Source organism: Manacus vitellinus, unplaced genomic scaffold (assembly GCF_001715985.3).
Source record: "Manacus vitellinus isolate BGI_N305 unplaced genomic scaffold, ASM171598v3 scaffold_0_pilon, whole genome shotgun sequence".
Classification (NCBI taxonomy): Eukaryota; Metazoa; Chordata; class Aves; order Passeriformes; family Pipridae; genus Manacus; species Manacus vitellinus.
In genome coordinates this window covers 42,849,199-42,870,947 of record NW_021938789.1, presented here as the reverse complement: position 1 = coordinate 42,870,947, position 21,749 = coordinate 42,849,199, and the positions used below count along the sequence as shown (strand labels likewise).

The window sequence follows — 21,749 nt, the reverse complement described above, 5'->3', positions numbered from 1 at the left end:
AAGATGCAACATTTACATCAGCTTGCATAACCAAACACAGCATTGTGATAAGTATGTTACAATTAGAACACTTCAGCGTGACATACACATAAGGCCAAGATAAAAAAACATAATGAACACAACGGAGGGGAAATTACTCCCCAGAGAGTTAAATGATGAACTCTCCAGGAACAGGGCCTGTTTCAAAAACATCTACACCAGGCAGGTCTCACGTGCTCCCCATGAAGGCAGAATAGAAGTTTTCTATTCTTCACAATGCATATATCCGCTGATTAAGGAGCTTTGATGATGCATCTGGCTGCACAAAGGGATGTGTTTCCTAGGCACACTGGAGGGCAAAGTTCCCTCTTCTGTAGCACAGATTCTACAGTGCATTCTAAATTCATTTCATCTGTACATATTGACATTAGATTTTCACACTAAGTGCAGCCTATTCAACAGCTGCATAGAAAAAAAACCAAGACCTTTGTTTCTGCTAAAATATTTTAATTAATTTTCAAAGTAGTTTTGTTGTGAAAGTACATCAGTCACAGACACGAGCTTCACTTAATTTGCAGTTCCACAACAGCACAGCTCACAGGAGCAGATTTTCAACTTTTAAACACACACCTTGATATAGGGATGTTCCTTGCATGTCGTTCCCCATTGCCTAGCACAGCGTTCCTCTTTCCTGTGCTCGTAGAATTCGGGATTACGGAGAATGGCAACACGGCAGCCTTCATACACCAGCGCGATTGCTGTACACCCGTCGAGTCTTTCTTTGTCTTCTTGAGTAGCCGTTAGCACTATAGGCACTGACAGATTAATAACTCCCCCTGCAGAGGCAAAAAAAAAAAGCTCTTATAGTTAGTAATGGTCATCAATGATATTATGAAAATCTACCTAATCTAACAAGCTAATTTTAAGGCTGTAAGCGTACCACACAACAGGTAGTTCAAGTACCTATTTTAACAAGGGTTAAAAGCAATGTTTAGAATGAACTCTTGTATAAGATACATGTGCTATAAAATCGAGCAAACACTGAGGTTTGAGAAAGGACAAACACAGTACTGAAAACAGCAAGTACTTATAGCTGCACACAAGTATTTAGACTGTAAGGATACTACTTTTTGGGAATCTCAAATTAATACCTTGCTCAAGAATCTATATAGAAGGTAGAAATACATAAATAACATTTTTAATCATTAAAATATTAGGTAAGGTTGCTACTGGAGTAGATAATTAGTAAAAATGAAATAGCATACTCAGTAGTCATACTTTTGGTCCATAAGAAAAATTCAATGCGATAGAAGCAGACAGATGTACTAAGTAGTTGGCATACATAATTCAACTATTTCAAAAGGTGACTTTTGCTGCTTACTTAAAACCATATTCAGATTCAAGCGCATATACCTCAGAAAAAACCCTTTTGAGTTAGGCAAATATTTTGCATAGTTTGTCCAGCTGAAAGCTTACCAGCTCCTTTACTTCTAAAACTAAGCCAGTGTATCTGAATTTCAAGGTTATGTGTCATCCTCATTTTTAAGCATCTACTTCACTACCAGATGCTGGAAATCTTATTTTTCTTGACTACAAAAGTGATATTTGAGAAACTCAGTGGAGTAAATATTGTAAGTCTCATATGAAGGCTTGCACTCTAATGAGCATACACTTGTTGAATGAGTGCAAAACTTTTGGGTGGCCTCCAGGAGAAAAGTCATGAATCCCTTAAAGGTAACAGAGGTTTTGCTGTTTGCCAAGACTCTAAATAAGGCTAATTTCACTATTATTTAAACAATGCATATTTTACAGGGAAATTAAATTTGTTATGAAATTAAAAATTACAAAGCTGGATGAAAAGTTAAGGACAAAAATAGATCCCCCTTCCTTCATAATGCATAATGCATGCTCTGCTCCTCCTAAATTAAGTCTTGTTGATCAGAGTGATTTTCGAAGCAACTAGGTCATAAAAAATTGAGTTTGGCAACAGTCACAGAGAAAGTGGTTTGACACCCCAAATCCTCAAATTCTGATTTCATACTTGCAACAGCTCCAGCATTCAAATCAGTTTGTTGTCCTCTCTGTCTTTACTAATACAGAACAAATCTTTTGGCACACAGAGCTAAACAGCAACTAAAATGCAATTCTAAGTTCAAAAATCAATTTCTTCAAAACAAATTAAAAATGTGGATTTTAGAATTAAAAGTTTTTCATAAATGAAATCATTTGAAAAAGTAGAATTTGTAAAGCCAAAAAGACAAAACATTCAAATTCTAACACAATGGTAGTTATAAAAAGAATAAAGCCATCAAGTTTAAAACTGATTATTATCATATTCTATGCTCTTACCCCTGATCCCGGTTTGTGCACAAGCCTGAAATTGTGTTACCACACCACCACTAAGAAGCAAAGCATGAACAATATTTTAGAGGTAGGATTAGTCTGCTTGATTCTACAAATGGTGTGTTTCACCCTACCATCAAGGAGACAGTCAAAGTGAAGGCACTGTAGGTATTCTCTCTCTCTCATAAAGCCATTCAGGGGTGTTGCCCAACCTTCTGCTAGCACTTGCACCCACTGCATATCCACCTTGTAAAGAAATGGAGAAACAGATTTAGAGCAGGTAAAAGTTGTTGCTTAATTACTGACAGGTAATACTCATAATCATGTATAAATCATAACAGATCATTATTTAATCCTAAAATGCAGGATAGTATAAATGCAAGATTTCTCAGTATTATAGTTTTTAATCACAAGTAATTCAAAGTTTCTACAACTAAGGAAGAAAGAACAATTTGCTCCTCACTGTTCACATTTTTGGCTATTTCCAGTCTTACACTGGATCAAATTTCCATTGGTTAAAAAACAAACTAACAAACACACAACAACAAACTTTATCTGTAAATGTTTAATAAAGTTCATCTTCACAAAATTAGAGAGTCCCACTTGCCTTTATTTTTTTAACAAAGATAACTAAAAGGTTAAAAAAAAGAAACAAAGAAAAACAACACATACAATTACCACAAAAATATCAGAATTATGGGTCTGAACATTAAGACACCTAATCTTAAAAAACAAATTAGAAAGAAATTTCTTTTTACATAAACTAGTGATACAATCCAGAAGCAAAATTATCTCTGGAGTATTACTTCATCTAGTTTAAGAGATATCAGCTTACAGAGAGTTTCCTTCCTTAGCACTTAAAGAGTCACACTACGATTTAGTGTGTGGCCTCTATTATTTCTGCATGTGCACTACTAAGACTTGGTCAGGGCTTTGACAAGGACAGACTTTGCTTGTGCAAGTCTCTTTTGTGAAGAGCATGACTAATTTTATTACACCTTTTAATTTATGCTGAGGCAAGTGCAAAACACAGTTTCTTCCCAAGTTTAGGTTATATACTTGCTTGATATTTAACAAGACACTGGTTGGGGGCGGAGGGAGAAATTATTTGTTTCTCTAGATAGGGAGTAATTCAGAATGGGAGACTACAGAAATTTAATAATGGTGACCTTAAGTATTTATTGGTCATCAGAGCAATGAATAGTTTTACAGACACATATATGAAAAGGATCTAGTAAAATCAGTGAAAGGAAGCATTCGTAGTAGTAGAAGACTAAGCAAATTTTAAAAGTATTTACTTCAGTGCTTAGTATGTCATCTCAATCCTTCAAAGTCTAATCACTGCAGATGCTCAGCTCTGAGCTTAGTCACCTCCTAGAACAAAGGTTTAGCTTTAAGTTCTAGTAATACTGTCAAAAAGCCAACGTAAAAACTCATGCATTGTATCTGTGATAAGGTTTAGTTCTTCAGAAAAAGGAATGAGGTAGAATAGAAACACAGTCTGAAGCAGCTTCAGCTAATTTATCCAAATTGAAAAATAATGCATTAACCAAAATAAGAACAGGGTTGATCAAGCTGATGCATGCTTTTCCACACTCTCTGTGCTGGAAACCAGAAAAGTAACATGAACATGTTCTAATCAGAAAAAAGCAATAAAATAGATCCAATCATCTCTCTATAGACTTGAGTTTGCAATTGTTTGAGCTCAGTATATATATAAGAGGTTACTGTTGTTCATCTGAAGATTATCAACAAGAAGAATCAAGAAGCAGTAACTGATTTCCTTCATATTTCTAGGCAATTACAATTCAAAATAAAATGGTTTGTGTAAGTAAACTGAAAAAAAAAAAAGCAATCCTTCTAGAAACAACTACTCATACAAGATATGCCAGGCATAGTTTGGTCCATAGATGAGTGGAGGTGTGGAAGGAAGTCACTCTGAATGTAATCTCCAAGGGTGGGATAAACTAAGTAATGTTATACCAGATATTATTCATGAAATTATGCTTTCTCTCAAGAAGAGGGAAAAGGTATGTCAAGATATCTTCTGTAAACAGCACAGGTATTTCAACTATATCTACTTACACTAACCAGCAGATTAGACTGTATTTCAACTTTGGCAATAAGACAACTGAACACACAATACCTTATTTATTTCCAAGGTTAACAGAGACTCAGCATCTGTTTTGGCCAACTGTAGCTTGTTTTCTGGCACGTAAAGCTCTTTCACCTCATAAGAGGCATCCACTGGTACAATGTCCTGTACAAAAGGAATAAACAAAACTTAACGTTTGCTCAGAATGTTTCTTGGACAATGAACACATGATCAAGGAGTAAAATTCTAATGATGCACTACACAGTAGCAAGAGTTTATACATTATGCAATTTTTACTCATTTAAAAGTCAGCACTGTTCCAAGATTATGATACATAACTAGTTACTCAAGCCAGATTGGCTAAAGTGAAACATTCTGACGAGATTTTTTTCTAAACCTTAAGTAACCAGTATAACATTTACCTAGTAAATATTTAACTATTGGATTGAGTGCCATTTTTATGACTTATTAATGCCTACATTATCTACAAGAGAAAGCCCCTTCTCAACAGAAAATTATTAATACAGAACTACAAATTAAATGTGTTTCCTACAGCTAATGATAACACCAGTATCCTAATCTATATACATACACTTATAATATTTAAGTGTGAGGTTATCTGTGCATAGATATGCAATGAACTGAAATCTAGCTTTATGACCAGAATATCAATTTTTTATGGAAAAAAAAATCAGTTTTCCTCCATGTGTATTAAACAAGACATTCTCGCTCCACAGTGCTCAAGACTCAAGATCTTATGCTTCTCATAAGATATGAACACAAGGATAAAAAAATAATTTAAAAAAAGGACAAGGCCATCACAATAAAACTGTAAAGAGTCTCCTCCCAACAACAGATGCTGTACTAAGTCAAAACTCAGTCAAGTGTTCCACTGACGTTCAGTATCAAAAAAAGGGTGAAAAGAGGTTCATGGTTCTTTTTAAAACACATTTTTCAGTGTTTTGGAAACCTTTGTAAAGTAATGGGGGTTTTTTTGAGAAAAAAACCTCACCCTTACAGCAGAGTATATACCAATCCCTAAAAACACACAGTTAGCTCAGGAATTTATCATATTTATCAGACATCAGGCACTACCTCCATGGAAAGTAAAACAAAGGGAGTGGGATGATGAAAGCAAGTGGGAGATAAAATGACTGCAGGAGTAGAAAGATGTGGTGAGTCTCACTGGCTGTTAAATAATTCATATCTCCAAAGACAAATAAAAGGAACATGAATTAAACCAGCATTTAGAAAAAGTGTTTTATAAGGAAAAGCTCAGTCCATTACATATCGGACATAATTTTGGAGGCAGATTTTATCAGACAGTAATTAGACAGACTCCTGCCATAGCAGTAAGCCCAGAATCAAATGAAGGTGTTGCCTCCTGTAAGGAACAGTATAATGAACGAGTACACATTATGCTGCTTCACAGAAGATTTCCCTCTGGAACCTATTTCATTACCATGCTAGAATGTCCTAATTTTACAAAACATCAATAGCTTAAAATAAATGTGCCTATTAAAAAGATCTCTTCAGATATTATCATGGGTTTAGTGCCCCACTAATGGGCAAAACAAAGGTTTCACAATGCAGTTTCTGTCAACAACCTACTTCATTATACATATGTAAACAGCTTGAAGACAGTTCTAATGACACTGTGTCTGACATTTAGAAAACTTCTAGGATTAGTAAACCTAGACTCCCTTGCACACATAAAAGTGGTATTTACAACAACAACTTAGATTTAAAAAAATCCAACAAAACCAGCAGCAAAAGGAATCCACATGTCTTCAACTGAATGAATTTTAGGAAAATGCTAGGCTAGCAAGCCATCTAGCGACCATTTTAAGGCAGCAATTTTACTCAAAGCTTAATTCTACCAAAGGACAAGTTACACAATATTTCTAAATTATTTCTCAATGCATTTACATAAATGATGGCACAATAATAGGCATTACAGAACCACAGAATATGCTGAGTTGGAAGAGACCCACAAGGATCATCAAGCCCAACTCCTGGCCCTGCACAAGACCATCCCCAAGAATCACACCATGTGTCTGAAAACATCATCCAGACGCTTCTTGAACTCTGGCAGGCCTGCTGCTGTGACCACTGGGGAGCCTGTTCCAGTGCCCAACTGCCCTCTGGGTGAAGAATCTCCTTCTGATATCCAGCCTAAACCTCCCCTGACACAACTTCAGGCCACTTGCTCAGGTCCTGTCACTGGTCATCACAGAGATCAGTGCCTGCCCCTTCTCTTCCCCTCACAAGAAGTTGTGACTGCGTCAGTCTCCTCCAGGCTGAACAGACAAGTGACCTCAGCCACTCCTCATACAGCTTCTCCTCAAGGCCCTTCACCCTCTTCGCCACCCTCCATTGGACACTCGCTAACAGCTTAATATTTTTCCTATATTGCAGTGCCCAAAACTGCACACAATATTCAAGGTGAGGCCACATCAGTGCAGAGCAGAGCAGGACAATCCCCTCCATCGACAGGCTGGCGATGCTTTGCCTGATGCCCCCCAGGACACGGTTGGCCCTCCTGGTTGCCAGGGCTCTGCTGACTCATATTCAACCTGCCATCAACCAGGACCCCCAGGTCCCTTTCCACAACACTGCTTCCCAGCATCTCATCCCCCAGTCTGTACGAACATCCAGAGTTGTCCCATCCCAGGTGCAGAATCCAGCACTTCCCCTTACTGAACTTCATATGGTTGGTGATTGCCCAGTGCTCCAATTTGTCGAGGTCTCTCTGCAGGGCTTCCCTGTCTTTGAGGGACTCAACAGCTCCTCCCACTTTTGTGTCATCTGCAAACTTGCTTAGTATCCCTTCTAGTCCTGCATCCAAGTCATTTATGAAGATGCTGAAGAGCACAGGGCCTGAGATAGAGCCCTGTGGAACCCCACTAGTGACACGTCACCAGTCTGATGTTACCCCACTCACTGTGGGGTAACACTCACTGTTACCCTCTGTGCTCGACCCCTGAGCCAATTGCTCACCCACCACAAGATGTGTTTATCCAGCTGTGTGCTGGACAGTTTGTCCAGAAGGATCCTGTGAGAGACAGGATAAAAAGCTTTACTGAAATCCAAAAAGATTACATTGACTGGCTTCCCTTGATCAGCTAGGTGAGTTACTTTGTCACTGAAGGAAATCAGGTTTGATAAGCAGGACTTTCCTCTCATGAAGCCGTGCTGGCTGTGATCAATGACTGCGTTGTCTTTCAGGTGTTTTTAAATGCCACCTCACACTGTGTTGGTAGTTTCTTTGCTGATGCCGATTGCCTCTGGAGGTCATCTAGTCCAGCCTCCTCCTCAAAATTGGTCCCAGCACAGATGGCTGCTCAGGAACTTGATCAATCGCATATTTAACATCTCCAAGGACAGAGCACCCACAAACACTCAGAGCAACTTATTCTAATAATTGATCTTCATAGTGGAAGACTTGTTTCCCATGTCTAATTTGAATTTCCAATGTTTCATTTCATGGTTTTTGACCCTCATCCTACCCTTGTGCACCTCTGAGAAAAGTCTTCATCAGTTTTCTCTATACCCTCCTATCTGGATGACAGAAACAGCAACAAGAATTCCTTTAAGCCTTCTCTTCTCCAGGCTAAACAAGTCCACTTCCCCTCAGCCTCTCCTTCTGCAGTGACATACTACAGTCTGTCCCATCTTGGTGACCTTCCACTCGATTCACAGAAGGAAATCAATGTCTGTCTTATACTGGGTGAGGGAGAAGGGCACAAACCTGATCATGGTATCCAGACAAGGTCTCACAAGTGTCACATAAAATAGCATCTCTTGAGCAATTGGCTATGCTCTTGCTATTACAGCAGAGTATGCAGGCAGTCTTTTTGGCACAAACCTGATCATGGTATCCAGACAAGGTCTCACAAGTGTCACATAAAATAGCATCTCTTGAGCAATTGGCTATGCTCTTCCTATTACAGCAGAGTATGCAGGCAGTCTTTTTGGCAGCACGGGCACATGTTTTCATAATGGTGACAAAAGGCTTTATAATGCCAAACAATTTATTTCATAGAATCATAGAATCACTGAATGGTTTGGGTGGGAAGGGACCTTGAAGATCATCTCGTTCCAATTCCCCTGCCATGGGCAGGGACACCTCTCACTAGACCAAGCTGCTCAAAGCCCCATCCAACCCGACTTTCACACTTCCAGGGATGGGGCATCCACAGCTGCTCTGGGAAACCTGTTCCTGTGTCTCACCACCCTCAGAATGAAGAATTTCTTCCTTAAATCTAATCTAAACTCCCTTCTGTCAGTTTAAAGCCATTACCCCTTGTCCTATCCCTAAATGCCCTTATAAAAAGTCCCTCTTCGGCCTTCTTGTAGGTACTGGAAGGTGCTATAAGGTCTCCCTGGACCCTTCTCCAGGCTGAACAACCCCAATTCTGTCAGCCTGTGCTCATAGGAGAGGTGCTTCACCCCTCTAGTCATCTTGGTGTCCCCCTCCTCTGGACTCACTCCAGTAGGTCCACATCTTTCGTGCTGGGGGCTCTAGATCTGGACAGAATACTCCAGGCACAGTCTCACAAGACAGGGAGAATCACTTCCCTCGACCTGTCGCTAACGCTTCTTTTGATGCAGCCCACGATATAGCTGGCCTTCTGGGCTGCAAGCACACATTGCTGAGACATGTTGAGCTTCTCATCCACCAGCATCCCTGAGTCCTTCTCCCCAGGGCTGCTCTCAACATTTCCAGGTGTCTTCCCCTTACTGCCATTATTGTTTGAACTAATATACAAACAGACCCTACCTATACTTTTAGCAGACTTCTTCCCAAATTTTTTCACTGTTATTGAAACAAAACAAACATCCCAAATTATTTTTAATGCTGCTGGCCTATGGTCTTTTGCCTTACTAATCACAATGGATTACCAAACAAGAACACAGACACAGCTCGTTCAAACTACAGGAAATCTACAGAAATTATATTCTCAAGATGTCATGGCATTAATATGGTCTAAGAACAAGACATGCCTGTTTAGCCTTGCCTTGATTTCATTGTCTTTCACTGAACTAAGTAACCACTAAGATATCCTGCCATTCATGACACTGTTGTCTTCAAAGAAAGGGAAAAAAAGTGCTAAAATGTGCCTTAAGGAAAGCTGACTGGGCTAGGAGCCAGCATTCAGCACTGTGTACCAATACAAGACTTTAGGGATCACTGTCTTGGCACATGTAACATTGGTTTTTACAACTATGAAACATACTGAATTGTTCTCCAGAGCTGGAGACGCAGGGCCCCCCACAGTCAGGAATTGCCACCTCCCATAGTTAGGACTCCTACATGGCTCAAAACATTCATATGAGCAGTAGGATAAAAATCTAGAATTCTCCTGTGGTTTTCTGCCCTCTCTATTTCCTGAGTAATCTTGAGCAAGCAGTCATCTATGAAGAGTTTTCTTGAAAATTTCAATACAAGAGACTAAATTTCTCCAGAGTTGTACTGGTACAGCGATGAGGTCTTTTGATGAGTGCTGGCTACATGATGAGGTCTTTTGATTGTATCAAGTTCAATACCTGGTGGAGCTTTACTCAAGCTACTGTCTATACCCTAGTTTTCCAGAATATCTATCTCACAAAAAAAACCCCAAAAAGCATGAATAATTGTCTGTAAGAGTATCTCAATTAAAATAGTTATCTGAAATTTCATCCGACTACCCACTGACTATAGACAAAAATGTAAGGAGACATATTTCTTCTACATGAGGATTAGCAAATTCTGGGTGTATTGTTTCAAGAGGATAAAGCCATCTCATGGTTGCCTTCACTTTTAGGTTTGGGTTCAGGGGTTTTTTGTCTGTTTTGTTTTCTGTGGTAGGTTTGTTCAGAGGGGGTTGAGTAATCAGCTTAATCCACTTATCAGACAACAGCAGATGGCCCAGAGACTTCAAAAGGAATGGTGTAGACTGCAGGCATGAACAAGGAAGGAAACCTACCTTTTCAGAAGCTATGAAACATAAACCCAACTTAGCCATGTCAAGAAGATCAGCTTCCTGAACTGTTCATTACACAATTGCAGGACCACTTTTACTAGTGCAAGAAAAACAGTGGAAACAAGGGAAACCAGACAAAAGCACAGCATCCTCTATTTAAGTCAGCTCAAATTACTGTGTAAGTGCATCCCTGCCTCTTCATACCTACAGTATACATTAATTTCTACGCTATAGAAACAAAGTAAAAAATTTCAGACTCTTTAAAATTGGTTGCTAGCATTTGTAAATCAGCATTCATTGTTGGTTCCGTAACAACTGAGACAGCCTTCTCTCCCTTCCATTTATTAGTTATGACAACTAATATAAATTAATTTTCCACTTGTCCAAATCTTTTTTCACTTACACATCAATGTTGTTGCAATGTTTACATTTAAAAAAATAAACAAGCAATAGGATAAGTTTAAAAGCTGGAATTGAAAGATGTATAAGCCTTCAACTCTCAAATACTGCCTTTGCTTGTCCCAGCAGGTACATTCAGATGGAAGGTACAAATACTTCAAAAAAAGTTACTAAGATATGTCTCCATTTCTGCTCACCCTCTCTTGAAGAAGTTCCACAACTTGTTGTATACAATCATTCACATCACAGGAATCAGTTTTCAGCACAAGCTCTGGGGCTTCCGGTTTTTCATACTCTGAGTCAATCCCAGTAAAACCTAGAGAACATTAAAAAAAAAATCTTAGGTGACTTCTTCCAGAAGATGAGTCCATTTTAACACTGTTCACAGACAGGTTTTTAGATATAAACCAACACAACAGCCCAAGAGCACAGAGTTTTAGCTTCCTTAATATAGGATTTCTTAGGGAAATCAACAAGTTTTTTCTTTATCAGACTATCTGTTAATCCTACTATCTGACTGCGTCAAACTTCAGCATTCTGCAGCACACACAAAGCATATTTTTGTTGGTGAAGCTATTTGATTTATACTGTGAATAGAAAAGGAGCACTGGCAGAAGAACTGTGTACGTCAACCCAGAGTTAGTCATCCATTCACTGTCCTTCATCATTAGCTGTTAAAAAAAAATAATAAAGAATATTATGAACTTCCAGTATATATGTAAATTTACGCTCATACCACCAAGCGGTACTCAGAAGTAAGGAATTCCAACACCTATTACATTAGTTTAGCTAATATACTCAAGATAGCTGCTAACATAAGATTGATGAGTGTGTTTATTATAGTTATAACAACTGTCACAGACTGTACAAGCTACCAGTGACACTTGTTCTGGTTAGCAATCTGCTTTGAAATAGTGGAGATTCTGACCACCCATGCATAAACAAGGAGGAAAAATCAAGGCCAAGGGAAAAGACTGTAAGCACTACAAGTCATATCTGCAGAAGGAATATCAGCTGGGCTACAGCAACCGAGCATCTGCATCCTCCACAAGTGCAAATAAAAACATTAAAATTCGAGGTTTTCACTTCAGGTTTAAATACCCTCAAACTTAGTAGCTTAATTCCCCATCTAATAAAAACATCAATTGCTGCAGTACCCCAAGTAATAAAGAAAGGTTGGTATCTTCCAAAAAACCATATACCATAGAAGGACCTGATTACTGGAGGAGTGGGAATAGGAGGCAAAGAAAGTGTCCCATTACCATTGCCAGAGAAAAAGAAGATAACAGTTGCTGACATTCCTTGGGAACCAGCAAGTTCATTGAACTTTCATCCTTCGAATATCAGAGAGGTCATAAGATACAGCCACTGCTAGATGCACTCATAGCTTACTCAGGCACTGTATACTTCACTAACACTTCTACAGTTAACACAGTTCCATTATGAGGCTTGTAAAATTAACAAAATATTAAGGACTTTATACAGCACAAATAAGGATTCTGTACAGAGCTGTATCTCTGTATCATGCAAGCTCAAGCCATCTTTGCTTTGATTCTGAACAAACCTTAGTTCAGCCTTATTTATTTCTGGCCTTCACATGATATTCTGGAGTACTAACAGCCACTACTTCTCAAGAATCAACCAACCACTCATTTAGAATGTTTTAGATTTCCTGAAGTTTATATCACTTTCGATTAACAGTATCATCATTACAGCATCTGCAAATTCCACCCCGAAAGCGATCACTTTAAAAATAGTTTTGCTACTAAATACAGGTTAAAAGACCTATCATCAATCTCTGCAAACTAAATGTAACACAGAGCAAAGAAGCACTTGAAATAATACTTGCAATGAATGATTGCATAACTAAGCTTCTTTTTATTGCAGGTTATACTTAAGTCTTGACCCGAGGCTGGGGATATGAAATCATTTTCATGGGCACTGGAATAAAACATTAATTTCAAAGTAAAAGTTTGCCTCTTCAGAAGAGTTCTTAACAGTCTTTACAGGGAGACAGCAATCATGCTTTACTTCTTAGAAGAAACCAGCAATTCTTCATAGACTTCAGAGAGAATCAGGCTCTTTTTTAACCAGTCAATAGAACACAGAGGAGACAGATTAATTCTCAGTCATAAGAGGTTACAACAGAAACTATCATTTGCTCAAGGTTTTTCAGTGCGAGGTCAGATACTTTTGCCCTTTTACTGTTCTACATATTTAAATAGTCAGTTCCATGAGTTAGAAATCGATCCCAATTTTATTCTCAGTGCTGTCCCAAGTCCATGCTGTTTTTAAGAGCGGTACAGTCACAGACTTGAGCACATCCACTTACGTGGAGTCAAATTACACCAATGTTTCACTTATGTAGAAAGGACATGACTACATTTAGATTCACCTTTAATTTCTCCAGCCCTGGCCTTCTTATAGAGTCCTTTAACATCTCTCTGCTCACAGACATGCAATGGAGCATCCACAAATACTTCAAAAAAGGGCAAACTTGCCCCTTCATGAATTTGTCTGGCATTATTACGATCCTGAAAGAAAACAGAAGAAAAATCCGAAAAGGGTTTTCGGAACATATTGTTACTGTCCTTCTGCTTCTGAAGTTTATTTTAAAGAAGCAGATAGCAAAATGTAAACAAGCTTTCGAAGTTTGAAAAAAGAAACATGATTTGATCAACTGATGCTCTGCAAGCTGCATCAGTGTGGCTACAGTACATCACATGGTAAAAGCTGACATGAAGATATATTTTACATTAACTTGATTTATTAAAAAAACCAAAACCAAAAGCAGGCATAGAGTGCAGGATTTTCTATACATATATATATATATATCTTAGGAGTTACATCCACCTAGCTGAGTACAGTCAAGAGGAGGTGTTACCTGCTGCTCCTGCCATAACCATCCTCCTCTCTAGAGCCCCAGTTTTCTCTACATTCTTTAATCTGACAAGACTTGTGTAGTCAAACTATTATATTATTTCTAAGGCTTGCCAAGCATTGAAACAACTGGTGAGTTGCACTTGGAGATAAAAAAAGAAAGCTTTCAAAAATCCACTAAAACCATCTGTTACTAAATACGGTTATTTTCCTCATATTGAAAGACTTCTGTTTTACTGAAGGATCTTGAGTTCCCCGAATTATTATGGGAAGAGTTGTTTGTACCACTATAACTAAAGAAATAACATACATTATTTTCATTAATAACACGTGTTATGAACATGTAAGCTGTGTCATTCTTCAAGATACTTGGGTGTTCACACATCCTTTTTGTCTTTCCCATCTATGTTCTTATATACCGATGAAAACGGTCTTCACAAAACAATGTGAACATGGATTTAGGCTGATTTTCAATTCTGTTAATGTCATGTTGTATACACGATATGAGAAAAAGTAAAAAGAACTACAGGTAATTAAAACATTTTTCCCTTAAGCCACTTGGTAAAAATAAAGTTCGCACTATTCATTCACTAAAGGAAAAAATGCTTTTAAAAACAAACTGAGTCTTCAGGTTAGATGTAGTCTTCATATTTATGAAGTACTGGATCAAACAAGATACTGTCATTTTAAGAGTCTTACTTGGAGCATCATTTGGCCTTGTTCCTAATATAAGAGTAATAATTCTGCCTTAATAGACTGAAGGACAGTTCTACTTATACAACTAATGCAAACTTTTTTCACATTTAATGTTTCTAATTTGAGTAATCTCCATAAAGCACAACCGTCACCAAAAAAAACAAGCAAGTATTTAATTCTGGGTAAGTTCAGAGAGGGATTTCTGTAACTAAAATTCTGAGTGACATTTTGTGCTTTGTGTTTTTCCTACTTTTCATCTAGATGTTTTTCACACTGTTTTTCACATTTACCTGAGTATAAGGAGAGATGAAACTAGTAATGCACACCAAACCAGCATCTGCAAACAATTTAGCAACTTCAGCAATACGACGGACATTTTCCTCTCTATCTTCTGGTGTGAAACCCAGATTCTTATTAAGGCCTTGGCGAATATTGTCACCATCCAATGTGTAGCATGGAATACCATGGCATACTAAATACTCCTCCAGTGCCATGCTCACTGTAGTCTTCCCAGCACCAGATAGACCTAAAATATTCAATAACATATATATATATATGTTATAAGCACAGAAACAAGTTAAGGCAAGTTGTAGTACATATACCACTGTTAGTATGAAAATCTCCAAGTGACAGGCAGCATCAGCAATGCCTTTTGGATATGCTTACCTGGAATATAAGCCAATGCTTTTACACAGACAGTTGGCATAGGGAGAGTAAGGCACAACATTAAGTGCGTAATTTGAAGTAGGTCAAAGAGTCTGGCCTTGAGAGCTGCTGCTGCTTACAGAAGTTATGCACTTTCCACAGTGCTGCTGCTGGTAATTGTTACTACCTGAGCACACTAAATTCAGAAACCAAACACAGTTAAGGTGTTATGTTTACATGACAAAAGATCTCATATTGAAGTGAATTTAGTCATCAAAGAAATGGAATCAGGCCAAAACCACACTTTGTTCTTGCTCCCCCCAGAATAACAGCACTGAATTAGACACCACTGACAAAACCAAACTCATTCAAAACTCTCACACAGCAGTCATGATCCACTAACCGTATGTGTTAGCAACAAGCAAAGAAAATTATAATATTAAACTCCAGTGCAATTCAGAATCTTTGGCAACAAATCTTCAAATATTTGAGAAGTCTTGCTGGCCCTAAAATGTCCACTGTTTGAAGTTGGAAATTTATTTAAATAATTTTTCAGACTAGATTTCAGTTTAGCTGGAGTACATGCTTTGCTTCAGCTTATACCAAGAAGTCAATTCCTAAATGGAGCACAAACTCAGATCTTCATAAGACGACATTTATCCTTTGAGCAGGAAAAAAAAAAAAAGGTAATGGTAGTATAAAAAAAAGTAGCACTAGTGGGTGAAGAAAAATGTTTTTATCTTTATTAGCGGTGATTAAGATTTATTCTAACTTTCAAAGAAAGAAGAAAAAAATAATCACACAAACTAGAAGTTTGGTATTACTTCCATGCTAACAAGCATGTTCTAAGAAAACACAACTAAACTAAAAGAAAATGAGTCACTGCATTGTTTCCATTACTACCAATAGCCAACTCAGTTTGCTAGTCTTCCCTCCTCCCCATCTTTTTTTTTTTCTTTTCTTTTTTTCCCTTTCATGTGTGTGTGGAGGTTGTGGTAAGTTCACTGATGATTTAGCAAGTTGAATCAGCTCAAGGGTTTGCTTGAGCAAGCACTACCACTTGTGCAAGTCAAGAGAAGAAACACAAGGCAGAAAACAGAACAATCTTCTTTTGGCAGCAATTAAATACGTCCCCATCACAGAAAATAGACATGATAGTTCAAAATAAGATTACAACAACTTAGTCATTTACTCCTCACTGATGCAGTCTTTGACTTGCCATTTTTGTGCCCACATCTAGCTTGCTATTCACTCAAATGCTCTAGCTTTTTACACACCATTTGGTCTTTAACATGCAATGAATTGCAAAAGTTAAGGTTATACATTAATGAATTTTAAAAAAAGTCTTCGAGCTGACAAGTCTTTAAAATAACTTACACTCTCAAAATTGCATATTATTTTGCAAATGAAAACAGTGTTTTTCCATATTTTTGACACATTCCTCAGGGGTTTGTTTTACTAGGACCCTCTGACTCAACATTCATTAGAACTGAGCTCTCACATAAAGGCTGGCTTAAAAATGAAAATCAATCTCTGAAAGAATTTTCTATACACTCCCACCCCATGAGTGCTGACGAGGTGAGAGAATCTTGGAGTTTACCAACATTTCATCTGTTATTCCAACACCTCACAGTGTTTTGAAGAATCATGTTTGCACAGTTCTAGAATGGTTAATATTACTTACCATGCCTACAGTCCTTTTCACTCCCCAACATTACTGCTCAAACACTTTCAATAACCCAGCTTCCCACACACACGTAATACCTTACCACCACCCTTCTTCCTGAAGAAAAGGAAATTGAGCATTAAGATTACACTTGTTTTAAAAGAACGTTGACTGGAAAATGTTGCCATGTAGATAACTGAGAAAACATTTTTATCATGACTTTTTTTCAAAGTGATATTAATGAATTACCAGGAGAAACAGAAAGGCAGCCTACCAGGTCATTTGAGCATTGAGAGACAGCCTGGAGCTATGTGACAGAAACAGGGAGAGAAAGGGCTCCATTCTTTTACCAAAGAAATATGTGACAGTAAGCTACTGTCTCAAATCTCTTTGGAATGACTCTCAGCAATTTGTTATCAACTACTGCTTTACATTTCACTAATGCTAGTGGAAACAAATTTTACTTAATGTAGTAAGTTTCTCTAATACTCTGTCAAGATCTTTTGTGTCACAATACAACAGTGCTTTAAATGGTTTACAAACCAATCACGTTACACATTTTGTTAGATTTATTTTTTATTTTCAGTTTTAACTAGAAGTGACTTTAAAGGAAATATATTAAAGCTTCCAAGAACTTTGAAAGGCAGAACAAAAAAATTCCCTCACTGTCTTCCAGAACTGTCTTCCAGAATTATTTACCCCCTCTTTTTACAATCAAAAAATTCAGAGAAAAAAACCCACAGAGCTGATTTCAGAAATAGCTCCCAGTATGCATTGCCTCAACATGCAATTACTTTCCAAAGGCACAGGTTTGTACCAAAAAGTTATTTCAACCCCAGGAGACAAGAACATTCCAAAGAGAAGAGGCCTTTAAAGAACCGATTCAGAAATACAGACTCTTACAAAAAAAAAGTTAGGTTTTATTTGTTAATAATGGACAGTACAAAGAGCCAGAACTGGTTAAAACAAAGGAAAAAAAAAAAGAAAATAAATGAAACACCCATACACAGAAAATAAAACCACCAAAACCCTCCATACATTCCCAAATTCAACCAGAATTAAGTAGCAGACAGTATCAAGAAAAACAACCCTCCCAGTGCACTGAACAAAATACATTCTCAAGTTATTATCTGTCCCAAAGCAATTTCCTGCTAGTCTACCTAAAAATAGTAATAAAATTGCATCAAGGTCTTAGATTTCACAAACATTCAACTCTGCATGCAAAAAGGAGCTACAGCTAAGTAGCTTTTCAGAAGAGTAACTAAAACAAAAGGATCCTCAGTAATCCATGACTGTACCTGTTAACCAGACTGTGCATCCACGAAAACCACTTCTTGTTCCTACCACTTGGCCTCTTTTATTCCTGCTGACATGATGAGCTTGGTAGGTAACATTGGTTGCCCTTTGCATTCCCTAAAAAAGAAGAAGTTTGTTAGGTCTTTAACTTCTAAAGGGTGAGTTGGCAAACCATACTGAAACTTGGTCATGGGCACAAATAAAGACTTGGAGGCAGGAAAATGGAATTAAAAACAATACCAATTCCATCAGCTGCTGAACTGGTCAAAGGAGACACATGAAATTAGAAGTGTCACCCATAGCAAACCACATCCCTTGTGCTCCTTCTGTGAAGCTTGGGATTGACAGGTCAATCAACTACTACTTTTGAATACAACTTGTTTAAGAAAAATCAACTATAAAAAGACAGATGAACTGCTAGAGCTGCTAGACTTGACTTCTACTCACGTAATTCCAAGGATCTGCTTGATATAGCACCATGGGATAAAGCCCTGGATGGAAGAGGGGCTCAAGAAAACTGGTTGATATTCAAGGATCACCTCTTCCAAGCTCAGAGGTGATGCATCCCAAAAAGAGGAAGTCAGGCAAAAAAAGCCAGGAGACCTGCATGGATGAATATGGAACTCCTGGGAGGGTGGAAGCAGGGACAGGTAGCCTGGGAGAAATAGAGAGAAAATGTCTGAGCAGCCAAAGATCAGGTTAGGAAAGCTAAAGTCCTGACAGAATTAAATCTGGCCAGGGATGTCAAAGGCAACCAGCTCTGCAGCCACCAACAAAAGAAGCACACAGACCTGTTGGAGTGAGTCCAGAGGAGGGAACAAAGAGACTCAGAGGACTGGAGCACCTCTCCTGTGAGGACAAATTGAGAGTTGGAGTTGTTCAGCCCGGAGAAGAGAAGGCTCCAGGGAGACTTTACAGCAGCCTTCCAGAACCTAAAGGGGGCCTACAAGAGACTTGGAGAGTGACTTCTTACAAGAGCATGTAGGGACAGGACAAGGGGGAATGGCTTTAAACTGACAGAAGGTAGTTAAGATTAGATATTGGGAAGAAATTTTTTCTGTGAGGGTGGTGAGGCACTGGAGAAGGTTTCCCAGAGAGGCTGTGGATGCCCCATCCCTGCAAGTGTTGAAGGCCAGGCTGGAGGGGGCTTTGAGCAACCTGGTCTAGTAAGAGGTGTCCCTGCCCATAGCAGGGGGATTGGGACTAGATGATCTTCAAGGTCCCTTCCCAACCAAACCATTCTAAGAGTCTGTGTTTTTATGAATTTAAGTCTAAGAAGATCAAATGGATTCTCCCTTTTTCTGAGCTAAAGGTTTCTGTCACAAAACAGCCAAACATTGGCTTATTTTGAACTCTCAAGAGACATTTTCATTGCAAACTGTGCATATCTCTTCAAAGTTAGAGTTCAGCAGACACTTCCAAACTACTTTGCCTTTATGTATGGTATCTTCAGTCTCTAGAAGAGAGAATTTATCATAGATTCTAAACATTTAAAGAAAGTACTATTTCTAAGGAACTTATTAAAGAATTTACTTTAAAAGATGGGCTTTTTGTAACATAATTTTAATTAAAACAAAGCTGGTTACAGAGTTTCTTAAAATCATTAATCATAATGACCTGCTCTACAAATATCTTCAGTAAGATGACACCACTGTCAAACACATTTCACAATCCAAAGTCAGGGAGCCCTCAGGAAGATTAGCCTTGGCATTCCCTTAGGCTTTAAAGGTACCTAACTATATGAACTTTGTTTGTAAAAGATCAAGACCTTAGACAGCCAGACAGAGCATGAACAATCAAACAAAAGGGGGTGAGTGTGTGTTTGAGGTGTGAGAGGGATTAGTGGATATGTAATGCTGCTTTGACTTCTCGTGCTTACAGACATATTGCAAGATATTTGCACTATCTTCTCCTCCATCATTGTATCAGTGCCAGTTGAAAATGAAAACACGCAGTATATTTAATATAAAAGAAAGAAGGGAATATATTTCTCTATGAAGAACTAATAGAGAGCTGTTCATAGGTTTAGAGGGAGACACCACAAAATAGAGCTAAGAGAAAAATGGTATCTACTTGTGGCTTCAAGGACTGCTGCTACATCATTCTTCTATTCAAAAGTTTATAACTTCATTGGAAGTCAGGAATTTATGTGATTGTAAGTCCCCAATTTTATACACAACTATAACACTAGTTAATACAAACAGAAACTCAACATAGGAACCAATGTTCAAGATTTAAATACAATAACTCTATAATTCAGTTGTGATAGTCCAGCACCCATAAGAAACCACGACCTGCAAACAGGTTATAACCACAAAAAATGAAGTTATATTTGCTGATCATGCTATCCTCGATTAATTTATCTCCTGAAACAGAACTATTCTGTGCACAAAGTCATTGCAATATGGTCAACTAAAACCAAAAGTCAAAAAAAAATCTAAGTCTTTCTTCTTATAGTAGAAACAATTACACACTACATAAAATTGGAGATTTCAGTGAGCAAATGCATAAATTGTGGAATTAAAACCAACAAAAATAATTTAAGTACTTCAATTAAAAGATATACCATGCACAATGAATGTACACAGCCATTCAAACGAATACAGTAATAGCAACATTCTTTCTCATTAATTCCAGTTGTACTGGATTGTACCAGGCACTGGACAAATAGCAGACAGTCTCAAAGCACAGATCTCATGCCACTGTCTCAGTTAGCTCTCTTACATTAAGACATAAAAACACACATGCTTTGCTTTTGACTCCTGACAGTGAGTCTATTATCAGACTCATATTTTGGAGGTTGAATGTCTCATCCAAGGAGACTTCTTCCAGTCCACATTCCATGAGATCAGTTTTCTTTGTTTTCCGGAACTAAGAAAGCTGCTCTGAAACCGATCAGGGTACTACACTAGGCTTACAAAACACAGGAAAATCTGAGGAAGCAGGCCAGAGGGATTCTTAAAATGATGAAAAAGACACACACACACACAAAAGGTATTAATAACAACTTAGCAGAGATGACAAATCACAGCAAGAAGGCCAACAGATTGTTAGAAGACAAGGCACACAAACGCAACAGAGCAGCCAGCAGGCTCAGCGGTGGGACAATAATCTATCTGTACTTCAGAAGCATCTAAGACTAAAGGTTAAAGTGCCCAAACAGTCTGCATGCATACAAAAACACATCCGATGCTGCCAGCCACCCCACCTTCTGTATCTGCATATCTGCACACAAACAAGACAGCTCAGTGCTACTCCTGGGCAAAGCAGTACCAAAATCCCCCTTATCTTCCAACAGAAAACCACTTTTTATAGACGTGCTCTAAAAAGTTAATAATTTAGCAAGCCATTCTCTGTTTCTGAGGAAAAAAAGAAAAGCAGTTGCCTAATCATGTCCACTTTGCTTCTAAATGATTTGCTACTACCACTGAGCAACTAAAGCTGAACTAGTTGAACATTAGATCTTCAACAATATAAGTTTTTAATTACTATCCCTGACATGTACACTTATTACCAATACTGATGTGGCACAGAAAAATATTCACTGGATCGCATTGGTTGTGCTCTTAAATTATTTAGTCAGTCTTCAAACTCTACTACATAAAATCTGATGACTGTCAACTGATGAAATTAAACGGTCATCCAAAATGATATCAGAAATATAGAATAGTCATTTCCTCTTACACACTGTCAAAGCATCTCTCACCTTGGAGATCTGTATTATCAATGTTAAAAGAAATTAAACATAAGAAAATGTGTAATAGAAAAACTCAGTGTAATGCAC

The 21,749-nt window shown here is 38.0% G+C and overlaps 1 protein-coding gene across 2 annotated transcripts in view; it reads right to left on the bottom strand.

Annotated features, from left to right (window-relative positions):
- PAPSS1 (3'-phosphoadenosine 5'-phosphosulfate synthase 1) overlaps positions 1-21,749 on the bottom strand; it is a 52,691-nt gene that overhangs the window by 14,812 nt on the left and 16,130 nt on the right. For both annotated transcript variants that reach the window (XM_018072406.1, XM_018072413.2), the window contains 7 exons: positions 17,968-18,082; positions 14,649-14,884; positions 13,178-13,316; positions 10,980-11,098; positions 4,469-4,582; positions 2,457-2,568; positions 610-815 (listed from right to left, as the gene is read on the bottom strand). In XM_018072406.1, the coding sequence (XP_017927895.1) occupies positions 610-815; positions 2,457-2,568; positions 4,469-4,582; positions 10,980-11,098; positions 13,178-13,316; positions 14,649-14,884; positions 17,968-18,082 (1,041 nt within the window). The remainder of the gene's footprint in view (positions 1-609; positions 816-2,456; positions 2,569-4,468; positions 4,583-10,979; positions 11,099-13,177; positions 13,317-14,648; positions 14,885-17,967; positions 18,083-21,749) is intronic.